Source organism: Anoplophora glabripennis, unplaced genomic scaffold, assembly GCF_000390285.2.
Source record: "Anoplophora glabripennis isolate ALB-LARVAE unplaced genomic scaffold, Agla_2.0 scaffold872, whole genome shotgun sequence".
Lineage (NCBI taxonomy): Eukaryota > Metazoa > Arthropoda > Insecta > Coleoptera > Cerambycidae > Anoplophora > Anoplophora glabripennis.
This window is the reverse complement of record NW_019416958.1, coordinates 61,965-74,560: the sequence shown is the minus strand read 5'-3', so window position 1 is coordinate 74,560 and position 12,596 is coordinate 61,965. Positions and strand designations below refer to the sequence as shown.

At 32.2% G+C, this 12,596-nt stretch overlaps 1 protein-coding gene and 1 non-coding gene across 4 annotated transcripts in view; one reads left to right on the top strand and one right to left on the bottom strand.

The window, feature by feature from the left end:
- Window positions 1-10,064, top strand: part of LOC108913331 (calmodulin-binding transcription activator 2) — a 70,588-nt gene extending 60,524 nt beyond the window's left edge. For all 3 annotated transcript variants that reach the window (XM_018718864.2, XM_018718865.2, XM_018718866.2), the window contains exons 16-18: window positions 2,017-2,091; window positions 5,616-5,726; window positions 9,670-10,064. In XM_018718864.2, coding sequence (XP_018574380.1) covers window positions 2,017-2,091; window positions 5,616-5,726; window positions 9,670-9,724 — 241 coding nt within the window. In that variant the 3' untranslated portion in view covers window positions 9,725-10,064. The remainder of the gene's footprint in view (window positions 1-2,016; window positions 2,092-5,615; window positions 5,727-9,669) is intronic.
- Window positions 7,420-7,510, bottom strand: LOC111692048. The gene has a single exon (XR_002763124.1). It is a non-coding gene; the product is annotated as a U6atac minor spliceosomal RNA (small nuclear RNA).
- Window positions 10,065-12,596: the final 2,532 nt, after the last annotated feature.

The following is a 12,596-nucleotide window of genomic DNA, read 5'->3' as shown; positions in this document are numbered from 1 at the left end:
GAATCTGCTTATCCTTTAACTAATGAAATACCTGTTAACAGTTCATTCATTCAAATAATATTGATCTAACACTATTTATAAATAGTGTTAAATTAATATTTGTATGTATTATATAAAGCTTAAATGTTATTTATGTACATACAGGGTGTAACTTTAAGTGGGGGTTAGTAAAATAATAGTACATGTTGGCCCAAATTACTAATTTGAAACACACAGTTACAATTTGTTTTTTAAACTGGACATAAAAATTTTGTCTACGCCGCCACTGAGCAGCACCTAAACTCGGTTGTATGAGCATGCTTATCAGTGTTGTCTATTCTAACTTTTTTAAATCAACTGTTTGAAAGTAATGGAATAACAGAGCGAAACGAAACTGTATGACTTTGTTACATTTTATTTTAAAATCACTATATTTATGTCAGTACAGTTAAACATTAAAATAATTTTTGAGTTTTTTTTTTAAATAATATTTTTTGCATGATTTATTACGTTTTAATTAGTATTTCTATGTGTGTATAAATTATTAATTGTAAGTGAAACTAATTTGTATTTCAAAATAATGATTATTGCTGTTTTATACAGAGCCTTCATAAATGTTTACAAGCCATGTGACCGCCGAGCTTAGGCAACCCAACAATGCAAACATAGTAAAAATTATTTTTTAAGTGACGAAATCAACGTTTGTGGTGAGAACCTTCTACATATTCGCCTTCTTTTTACATAAGCAGTTCTTAACCTTTTTTTACCACAGACCTCCTATCAATATTTTTTTTGTTGTTGCATACCCCCAGTTACTTTCTTAGATATAAATCACAATTTAAATGGATTTGAAATATTAATTGTAAATTGCACACCAGACGTAAATTTTGGAAAGATAAATAATAAGTTACACTCTGACATAAAAGAGTACATTTCCTTAATTAGTTGTCATTAGTGATTAAATGTTCCTAAAAACTTCACGGACCCCTTAGGAGGAGATGGACGACCCCTAGGGGTCCATGGACCACAAGTTAAGAACTGCTGATCTAATGTCTAATGTCATATAGTATGGTTGAGGTTACATTAGTCTGTCCAATCGACGTTTGTATGTGTTTCTAGAGATCAAAGGTAGTTTCCATATAAATGTCACCCCGTTTCAAAATTACACCCTGTACACAACAATATAATATTCATATTTGACAGCGACAACAAGCAGACTATAACAGAATTGGGGTATTAGCCAATTCTACTTATTGATTAAAAGTAGATACTTAATCATCGGTATCGGTACTTACTATGTATATATTTTTTTATTTTTCACTTACGTTGTGTCCAATAAGGTAAGCACGAATGTGAAATTTTTTGTTTAACTTAATTTTAGCAGTATCCAACATTGCTAGTCGTTTTTCCAAATGATATACACAAAAGTAGCTGTGCCAATAATGAAATTTCTCAATGTTTAAAAAAAGTGAGTATATAAAAATTTCAACAATCTTTGCCTAAACTCACTTTATTTGGATTTTTTAATTGTTAATAAACTCATGACATAAAAATAATGTATCTAAACCATTAAATAACTACAAAAATTTGTTTAGACAAAGACAATCAAAAAATAAGCAAACCATTGGTAAAGTAAAAATGTTTTTTGAAACCAATTAATATTAAATTAAAAAAAAGGAATTAAAATTTCATATATGGTGCATACTTTATTGCTAAAGTTTCGACTTAATAGATCATGTTTGGTATTGTTTTCTCATTTGTGTTCCATTTCCTCTTCCATTTGTTTGAGTCATTTCATTTCCCATACTCGAAATTATCCCCTGTCACACTGCATGGCCAAACATGTTAAAAATGAGAAAGTTTTACACGCAGCGCAGGCCGGCAAACATCTCCCCAGTAACGTGTCTGTGTTGCCTTCTCACCGACCCCGCTCGCTTCGTTGTAGCTGTGTGTTCACTAGTTTTCGATGTACATGCGGCGTATCTACCGCATTCCTCGTATTTCCATTCTGCTAAAAATCAGTTGTTTCCTTTCCAGGCGCACCTATTCCCAGAGACGTCAACATCAGGCCGCCAGGAAGATCCAGCAGTTCATGCGACAGTCCAAAAATAAGTGAGTACATTGCGTTATTTTGCATACGTTATAAGCAGTGGTGGTTGCAGAAAACTAAGTGGTCACGTTTCGATAATGAAGTGTGACACTCATATCATTTTTTAAGTCTAATCCGTGTCTATAAATAAGATTCATATACAAAGGTTTTTAATTAAATTCCTGGTGGAAAAACAAAAACATTTACTCCTAAACAAAATCAAATGATAATGAAACGTTTATATTTGCCCCTGAATAAAAGTTTAAGTAGTAGTCTGTCCACATCAGAATATATTCATTTGGTTTCATTATTTTGAAAAATATATTTCGAAGTGAAGCAGCTATAGGAATTTTTACAGGTTACATATTTTTGAATTTAACTGTAAGAAAAAGAAATACAAGATGTTGGAACATTATTAAAATAGTACTCTATTTTGGAAATTTTTTTTGAGACTTGAAAATAAATGATGCTGCATTTCGAAATTTTTTAGGAATGATACTGAGAATGAGTTTGCACCTTTAATTGAAAAAATTGGTCCACATACGCCCATAAAATAAATTTAAATTTGCCCATGCTTGAGAACAAATATTTCATCGTTGCGCTTTTGAAAGGCATATTTCTAGCAAAACACGTTAAAGTGTAGAATTCGATAAAGTGTAGAATTCTTAAATAAAAAAGGCCAAGAAACAGTATTTTTACTCCATTAAACAATTTGATAAAATACACATGTAACCTGAGGGATTATTTCTTTATTTTTCTATCTATCGTTATGACCAGTATCATACCGATACTGGATTTCAAAAGAGTTTACTATCAACTTCTCGAAAGGGAGTTTATAATTTTTATCATCTACACTTTAATTAATACGTGGGAACTTAGAAATGTTGTATGTTCACTAGAATGAATTCCAGACACATACCGTATGTCGCTCATGTAGAATGTAATCCAGTGGTTGGTGGTATAGGGTGATACTTAAGTTGGAAGAACAAGAAAACACCAAAACATTACAGGAAGGGTTTTAATAACAAAAAAAATACGAACAAAATAACAATGACGCAGCAGATTCGCACAAACATTATTGATTCATTTACACGTGACAACGCAATCCGAGATTCAGGGAACCCAAAGCGAATTCATAGCAAACTTTGGTAGGACTTTATTTGTTATTAAAGTAACCTGAGACTCTAAAATTAAGAAAACTGCTCTGTGTGGAATCCAAGGAGAAACTGCATTTTTTTTGGAAATCTCTCCTGAATTCGACACCTCACTTCGACACGCCCATTTCTTGGGTCCAGAAGTTTCTGTTCTTATCTTATTGGTGGGCTCCCTGAATATCGGGGGTGGAAATGGCTTAACTATGCCATGTTAATACCGAATTGACTGAATTTACAATTATATGGATAATTTTGAGACTAAACTGAACTTACAAGTAACCCTACACCTTCCTCTGGTGACTCCATATAGCAACATGGGACGGATTAGTCAATCTCATTTAATCTATCCTTATAGCTTGAAAAATCCGCCTAAAAACCAGCTATTTGATCTATTATTATTTTCCTCACAACATTCTAACAACTTATTTAAATATCTTGGAATTTCTATGTCTTTTCGAATGTATTTCACGCGTTAATAGATATATCGATTTTTCCTTTCACCAGGGGCCGAACCGACGCAGTTTGTCGAATACCAGATGCCCAACACATGGCCCTATGGCATCTAAGTCTACTTGTTCAAAATCATTGCTAAATTTCATGAGGCCTTTTCCGAAGGACTGTGATGGTCGAGCTTTGCAAATTTATTACTCCCGGTGACAAGAGGCACCAGTTTCTCAACAACTTTATGGCGGCGCTAAACCTACTTGAAGACCCTTAACTTTTCAATAATTATTGTTGACAGGGTTGGCCCATCCGTTCCGAGAACTAACAAATAATCTAACACGAGTCCTGGCTTTTGTTACACACATGTCGCATTTTGAAGGCGCAATGATGATGTACACTTGAGTGAGTGCTTAGGGGCAAATGTTTTTACACAAATGTTTGCAAACTTTTTATACAGTTTTTATAAATCTTTTTGTAAGTTTACTGTAAAATGTATGTAGATCTGAACTAGCTTTGGGGTGTAATACTCACAGACAGTTTTCATAATAAAAAAAAATGCGTTTAACGAAATATGTTTTACATACATTCCAGCATAAAAAATTGGTTCTTTGCACTAAAATTACGTTTCATTGTTAATTTGTTAGAATTTGTAGATCCACTATTTAAGTGACACAATTTTGCCTCTTCAACTTTAAAATGTCTCCTCTCAAATCTGCAAGTGTAATTTGCAATTTTGCTTGGCATTTTCGAAAAGTGTCTGTCAGCTGATCAGAACACTTTCTGTTACGATAGCTAATATACAGTTGATCACGTGTTACTGCTGCAGACCTAAGAGTGGCATATTTTCTGTAAATTTCTACCATATTTTTCAAGTCTCTTGTTTTGGTTTACAGCATTGGAACTTCATCCACATCACCAATGCTCATTTTATGAAATCATCTCTTTTTTGCATACTCCAGAGATGCCAATAATTGCTATAACCTAAAATATCTAGGTACCGTTAATCGCTCCTCTCAAAGGATAATTCCTTGCATCATTAAATATGTATTATTAGGGGTTTCGTTTATCATCTACATCACTATAATTATTATCAAAAATTTTTAACTTGATATTAATTAAAAATTTTAAGAATAACAATAGCGACATCAGCTACAGCAGTTTATTTAGAATACCGTTTCCTTAATACCGATTAGGTATGAATATCTACTAATAAGTGCTTAAAATTTGTGATATCGGATCAGCAATACAGACTCGAATATAACTTGTCAAAGTGACATTTACAAAAAAAACTGATCTAGTTCTATCCATTAAAAATTGGCCATTTCTTACAATAATTTGCATAATTGATGATAAAACATTGAAGATGTAAAAATTTCCTTTTTACGGCGGGGCTCTTGCTTTGCTCGTGTTTTTAAATCAAACTGTTCATAAAAACTGATTATTTACACTGTATATTCAATTACTATTAATTTGACAGTAAAATTACATTTTTCACATTTTATAATGCTGCAACTTTATGGAAATCTGTCAATTGATTAAATAAATTTATTTTGTACATCCGTGATCTCTGTATAAACTGCTCCAGTTATATGTTTGTTTCGCAAATTTTGTTCAAAACTTTGTCATCGTGAACGTCTTCTATGTGAGAACAGGAATCATCCTGTTAAAAACGATATGGGTGTCACATAGTATTATCAAAATATAACCATTTTAATATTGTGCGACTGCCACTGGCTGTAAACGTCTGACGTGTGGCGAGGGTTCTTTAAAGTCCAATGTTTTTTAATGCTAACATAGCGTTTGGGATGAACCAATGACAACTACTACGACTGTGGTAAGTCTGGACAGAAAAAGAAATTAACTGTTCCGTTAAGGTTCACAATGTTTTTTACTGTGTTGTGTTTGTCCTTTATATGCCAAATTGATGATTTTCTTCTCTCTCCTTTTAGACTGCAGAGAGAACGAGCAGAAAGAGAGAAGCAGGGGGGCCAGTCAGCGGATGCCCACCAAAGGTCACAGTGTCAAGGGGCCTCTTCCAGTTACACAGGCCCAAATAGCAGGTGAGACAGTCGTTTTGTGTACAGGGTATGACTGAACAAAATTTAAGATATAGTTTTTCAAGAATGTCTATAAGTGAATTCAGAAAACGAGGACATAGCTGTATCTTCTCGTATGCTGAAGAAAGTTCTGGCGGCTGTAGGTGATGTAAACAGTGACATTTTGTTTTCAGAGAAAAAGGTTCCTTATTAATGGATGGTGTTGGAACAAAAAAACATTAATTTTCTGATAGGATATACTAAAAGCTAGGGAACATCGTAGGGAAATTAAAAAACATTAATAATTGTTAATTTAGTCAACATTCGGAAAAAAGACGAAAAATTTTGCTTTAGATTGTTAATAACAATGGAAATTATTAATCAATCAAAAAACCTCTATGGCATTCCCTGAGTTATGTTATCGTGACAAAATTTCAAGTCGATTCGTTGAAAACTTTTTGAATTATGTTTCAGCCTATTAAAAAAAGTGGTTTCTCGAAAAACACGTTTAAAGTTTTTGTTGTCATTCAGCAGAAGATATTTATTATACAGGGTGAGTCAGTTTTTTGTGGTAGGATTTTAACAGTTGATAGAGATTCATTTTTTAATAAGAAAAGTTCTTATAAACGTAGGTCTTAGAACGCTTCGTTTGTGAGATATAGGGTGTTGAAAACAAACTTTTTTTAAGAATTTTTCTTAATATCTCTAAAAGACCAACATATATTGAACTGAAATTTGGTATTAATAACACATTAGTTATGGTGAATAAAATAAAGATATCTGTTATCCATTTCTAGGGTTGTCAGATGTCCGGTTTTCGACCGGACAGTTCGGTTTTTTTGATGCCTGTCCGGTTGAAAAAAGTTTGGTAAACCGGACAAGCAAATGTTCAGTTTTTTGTTGAATTCATAAAATATCCTGCAATTTGGGAAAAAATGTTTACCTAAAAACGGTAACAGCGGCAACAGCGCGGACAAACGAAAGAAATCGTCTCTCCGTAGAAAGCGTAAAATGTGAGCTTTGCGTTTTCTTTAACATAAATAGCACTTGCACTATGAATTCAAAAATAACATATCAGGTAATAGAGAGTTGTTAAAAGCAGCGGCATCTAATGCAAAATATATTAAAAAATGAAAAAGATTTTAACGTTATTGACATCTTTTTACTTAGGTATAAATATTGTTTTGTTTGTTTGTTTGTTTGTTTGTTTTTCATTGTGGAATAAAAGAATTATTTATTTAATTAGTTTTTTTTGGAATGCTGTCCGGCTTTTTTTTTCAAGCACATCTGGCAACCCTATCCATTTCACCCACCAGTGACATGCTTGAGGTGGGTTACTGCCCCCTTTAAAAAAATAATTCATACGCCCTTGAATTTTTCTGGAAAATAACATCATTTCTAAATTTTTTAATCAATTCTGAACAAAACATCTCTCAATTTTTTATAAAATTAACGTTCTTGGTTAAATTCATTTGGCATGAAACTGTTTCAACGATATTATTATATTATTATAAAAAAATGAAAATCCACTACGTTTTACTCTATCGCCGCTACACCGTTCTTGAAGGTAAATCCCGCTACTCGTAGCGGAATTCCGCTACAATTGGTAACAGTGACATAATTGTAACAACAAACAAAAATAAAAATATAAATTCTCAATTTTAAATGAATTTGAATTAAAATTTTCTCTATTATCTGCCCGAGTTCTAAATGAAAAAAAAAATTGTGGTTAAGTGTGCTTTAACCATGTGTATTGTATTCCAACCTTGTCTAGGGGAGTGCTAAACTTCTCTCCTTTCATACAACACGTTCATATATTGTTGATTGTGATGTATATATACTTAACTTACTTTCACATGTATGGGTGAGATATTACCTTTATTCAGTTCATATGAATACAATTTTTAAGTTTTCATAATAATTATAAATGAGTATACTTCAAACAGTTTAAACGTAGTAGAACCTGATAATATAAATTCCTGTATTGTGTCAGGAATATTTAATACGAATGAATTGGACAATCGGAGAATAGATGACTCTTTGGCGGGAAATTCAAAACCTAAATAAATATTTTCCTTTGCTGATATTGGGGTAAAGGCTTATTCATATTAAATTTTTTTTGTTACTGTTACTTGATTTTTGAAACGTTAATTAACTTGAGATTAACTCTCAATTTATTTTCTTGTATTTCAATCGAAAAGGGACAATTTTTTCTAAACTTCAAAATTGTCAACCAAAAATCGGGAATAGGAATTCATGTTTAATTTCATAATTCGCCAATTTCTTCATTTTCATATGAAAAGTGTCAAGTAAGCTAACCAGATATTGAGAAATTGGTGCAAAGGCATCAATAACTAGTAAGGGGTACTATACAATCAGAGTAATGAACAGGAAATTCCATTAATTATCCAAAATAGTATAAAATTCCTTTTCAATGACTGGAATCATCTCCAGCAGAAAATTTAAACAACTTTTTGAGCTTGCAATTAGTTAAAAAACTTCGAAACGTAGTTTTATATTCTCTGTTTAAAACATTTTTTTTTAATTCACCAAAAAAGTCTGCTACCAAAATTTAAAAAATATATACCAGTCTGGCCAGGTAATTCATTCGCATATACTAAATAAATTACACGCATCTCCCCTATCAACTTCGGGTGGAAGGGGTCGGACATGACATATATCATCGAGGCTGCGACTCGGACTCTCGTAATTGGTTGGCTTTGGGAGCGCACGTGCCCTGTTGCATTTTTTGTGAACTAACCGAATAACTAAAGCGCTTTGCTGTTTGTTTATTTTTATTATTGTTCCAATCAAACCTTTGGTAAGAAGTAGACAGAATATTACAAAATAAATTTCCGAAGAACTTGACATTCCAAGTCGTACAGTTCGTCGCATCTTAAAAATGAATGGTTACAAAGCAAATGCAAACATCTCAAGAAATTATTCCTGGTGATCAAATAAGGCGGTATGGAGTTTTGTGAATCCATTAGGGAAAAAATAGATGAAAATAATGAATTTGTTGAATGCTGAGAGATATTTTCATTTATTACAAAATAGTGTTGTATCACTTGTATGAAAATTTTGAGGAAATTTGGTTACAGCAAGACAGATATCCTGCACACAACGCAAGGCCAATTCAAGATTATTTGGAACAAATTGTTCCTGAAAGAATTATTTCCACAAGAGGTATCATACCTTGGCCTCCTCGATCTCCAGATCTGACACCCTGCGACTTCTCGGTACATTTACAGAAGGGGTCATTTAACGCAACTTCTGTACAAACATGGACACCAATGAGCCGCAAATTTGGACAAATTACGGCTTAAAATTAGAAATATTTTAGAATCAGTTACTCCTGAAATTTTGTTAAATGTTCGTCAAGATTTTTACGACAGATTAAGGTATTGTGAAGCTCAAGCAATTGGTTTGTTTGAACACCTTATTAATTAATAAGCATTTGAAAATAATTAATTGAATTACCACTCATTTTATTTTAGAACACCGTTTTAGTTTTTACTAAAGGTTATAAATAATTTGTAATAAAGTTGGAATGCTTTAGTATGGTCTCAAACCCATCTTATCATTCTTGTAAAAAAATTTTGTACAAATATCTACTACTCTTTATACCTTCGCAATAAATCAAAAACGTAATTATTGTTCAGTATTCTATCTTCCATATGTACGTATCTTAGACGTACGTTGTTCCCAAATTCCTAATGCAAGACAGATACAATAAACCAATAGTCAAGGAGAGCTTAGAGCCGCCGACTTTGCGCACTTATGGCGTTTTTTTATTCCCTTATATCGATGGCATAAGTTATACAAATGATATGGGGGCGAAGTCAGAATTATTAGGGGAGACTGGTGAAATATTTATATAATTTACTGACTTTGTATCGGTAATAAAAATATGACCAGACCTGTATATAAAGTGACGTGCCCTTTATACATTTTTTTTGTTTTTCAGATCCAATAATATAGACTACTCCGAAGACTCAAAAAACGGCAACGATAAGAAGTGAGGCAGCGTAGAAGTACTTATTACTTAAAGAACATTTTAGCAGGTATACTTTGATTTCGTAGAGTAAAACGCTACTACTAGTTACCAGTACTATATTTACATTTATTGATAATTCTGGTATATTCTTGTATCTTTGCAATGTCTATTTTGGTAATTTTCATGCATTTAAATACGAATGCAAGGATCGACAACAAAAGTGAGATGATTTTAGACGTTGTATGAACTTTTTATTATTATTATTCTGATTGTACGGATTCAGAGCTGTGATTGTAGTTAGGAAAACACTTTTTCAAGCAAAACAATCACGAAGAGATTTATGTTTATTTACATTTTCCAAAACCATACAGACTTGTCGATAAATTTTTCGTTTCAGTGCAATAAAATGTCGTTACCCAACGTTGAAGTAGATTTGATCGAATCAAATACGTTTATTGTTGACACACATGTATAAATCCCAATTTATTCAATAGAAACTGCTGCTTTCAGTTTTCGTCATCCGTAGTACAATTTTATGAAAAAGTGTTTTGCCGATTAATAGTATAAAGTTCTAGTCTTAGTATATATACTTACATAGTAATAAACTTATACCTATACCACATCCAGGTCAGATATACAGGTTATATCAGATTAAGTGGTCCCGCGGAATTTTTTAGAATCGGAGCTACGAATTCAGTCAAATCATCAATGAAATATTTGTACAGTCGTTGAAAAAATACATCTTAAAAAAATGAAACTAATTCAACGTTTCCATTTAACTGATCTAGCTTTGATAACAAAAGTAATGGGCAGTGACAAACATTTCGTACGGTACAGCCTGTGTACCTTTGCTTGATTTGGATTATTGTAAAAAGAGTTACTGTCTTTGAATTTTATATATACTTTCCGTTGTGTTTTTCGACTATTTTCACTGCCACTGTAGCGTAGTCGTTATGAAATTAGTTTGCAGAGATAACATGTAGAGAATATCATGTATCTTCTATACTAAAGCAATATAAAAGGAATAGCATCTCCGATTTTACGTTTCAAAGCAACATCTTCCACAATAGCGCCATATGAAATTATCTCTTTCAAACCTTATTGAACTCTCAATATTAAGTGGTTCGCCAGTTTTTATCTTCAGAAGAAAGCCTTACAATTGTAAATCAAAATTTCTGAAAATTCTTATAAATTGTTTGTGAATATATGAATGGTAGACCGTCCTGGCCCAGGTATTGGACCTCGAGGTATGACCAAAGGGAAATGGCTGTTGTGGGGGGTTTTGCGACGTTTTGTAGAGCTTAACTTTCAAGATACCTTTGGTGAAGTTCGCTCATACATATCATTCTAGCGTAATACGTAAATATATAGTAAACTATTATTCTTAAAACATATTTACCTGCTGTACAATGATTGGGGAACCCTGGAGAGTGTACATACTTAGTTTGTGTGTTGTGAACAAAGGATAAGGAATTCGTTGGTGCTCAATATAAAGTGTATCTGTATGCACAAATTTAACAGTTTGCGTTTCTAGTTTTTTGTCAATTATCGAGGGGGAAGTTTGATTTTTTTAAAAGTAAATTTATCGAGTACCTGCTGGCAGGTTTATTTCTTACAAAAAAGTAATAAGTTATACATGAGAAAGTCCCTCCTTTGTATATAGCTGTTGTTTGTTTTTTGAAATTTTATTCTTTGAAACTAAAAAAAATATAATATTTCTTCTAAGTATTATGTAAATTTAATGTTGATATTTATACATATAAGTAAAACATAAAGGGGCTTACGATTTTTAATCTCAACTAACTGCATCTATAGACAATTATATAAGGTAGTTTTGCAGTTCAAAATCTAGTTAGGTGATTTTAGAAAATATATCAGATTTTCAAAATATTTTTAAATCAAATATCTTGTCCAGTGTGAGAGGTCGATTCGAATAGGCGACATACTTGGTTATATCACACACAGTATCGTTTGACGGGCGACTCTACTCCGTACAATAAAGTAAAACTTGAACTTACTGCAACCCCTCGTCCTTTATAAAGAGAAATTTGATAATGTAAAAAAGACAATAAAACGACAAAATTTAAAATTGTGATATTAAAATTATATCTAAATAAATTGGTGCTATATTGTTAAATATAATTTTAATCTGGAGATATAATTAATCTAATAAATCACTTAAGTTTCATCAAATAACAATAAATAAGAGGATAAATGAAATGAAAATGTTTTATTTGAAATTAAACATCTAAATATACAGGCTGTTACAAAACGGTAAGAAATACGAATTAGCTTAAATGGGGGTAAAGTTGCATAATCAGGGGACCAACATTATGCCTCTAAAAAATCAAGGCTAACATGATTAGTTTTGGAAATATTTGAAAAAAAAACGAAATTTTGGAAATCCGTTTTTGTTTCATTTCAGCCTTCTTTGAGATGATATTGAAAAAAGAAGATCACTTTCTCATGGCCACTTTTTGCCCTCTATCGAATGGCATAACCAATTTTTATATGTAACGTTTCGTGTTTCCAGGACCATCATCAACTTCATTTCCTAAATTTCGTTTTTTTTTTCAAATATTTCGAAAACCAATCATGTTAGCTTTGATTTTTTAGAGGCATAATGTTGGTCCCCTGATTACGCAACATTGCCCCCATTTAAGCTAATTCGTATCTCTTACCGTTTCCAAGATCCCTGTAGTGAGAAGCGAATTTGTAACAGCCTGTATATGCAGTGCTGGATTAGGGGGAAAATTCAACAGTATGTGAAAAACAGTGAATGTAGAACTATTGTCATATTCAATCTATACAGGGTGTTACAAAAAAGGAGATCAAATCGTTGTTCATGACAGTTGGTTTGGAAAAAAATAATTTTCTTATGCAGTTTTTGATTTAAG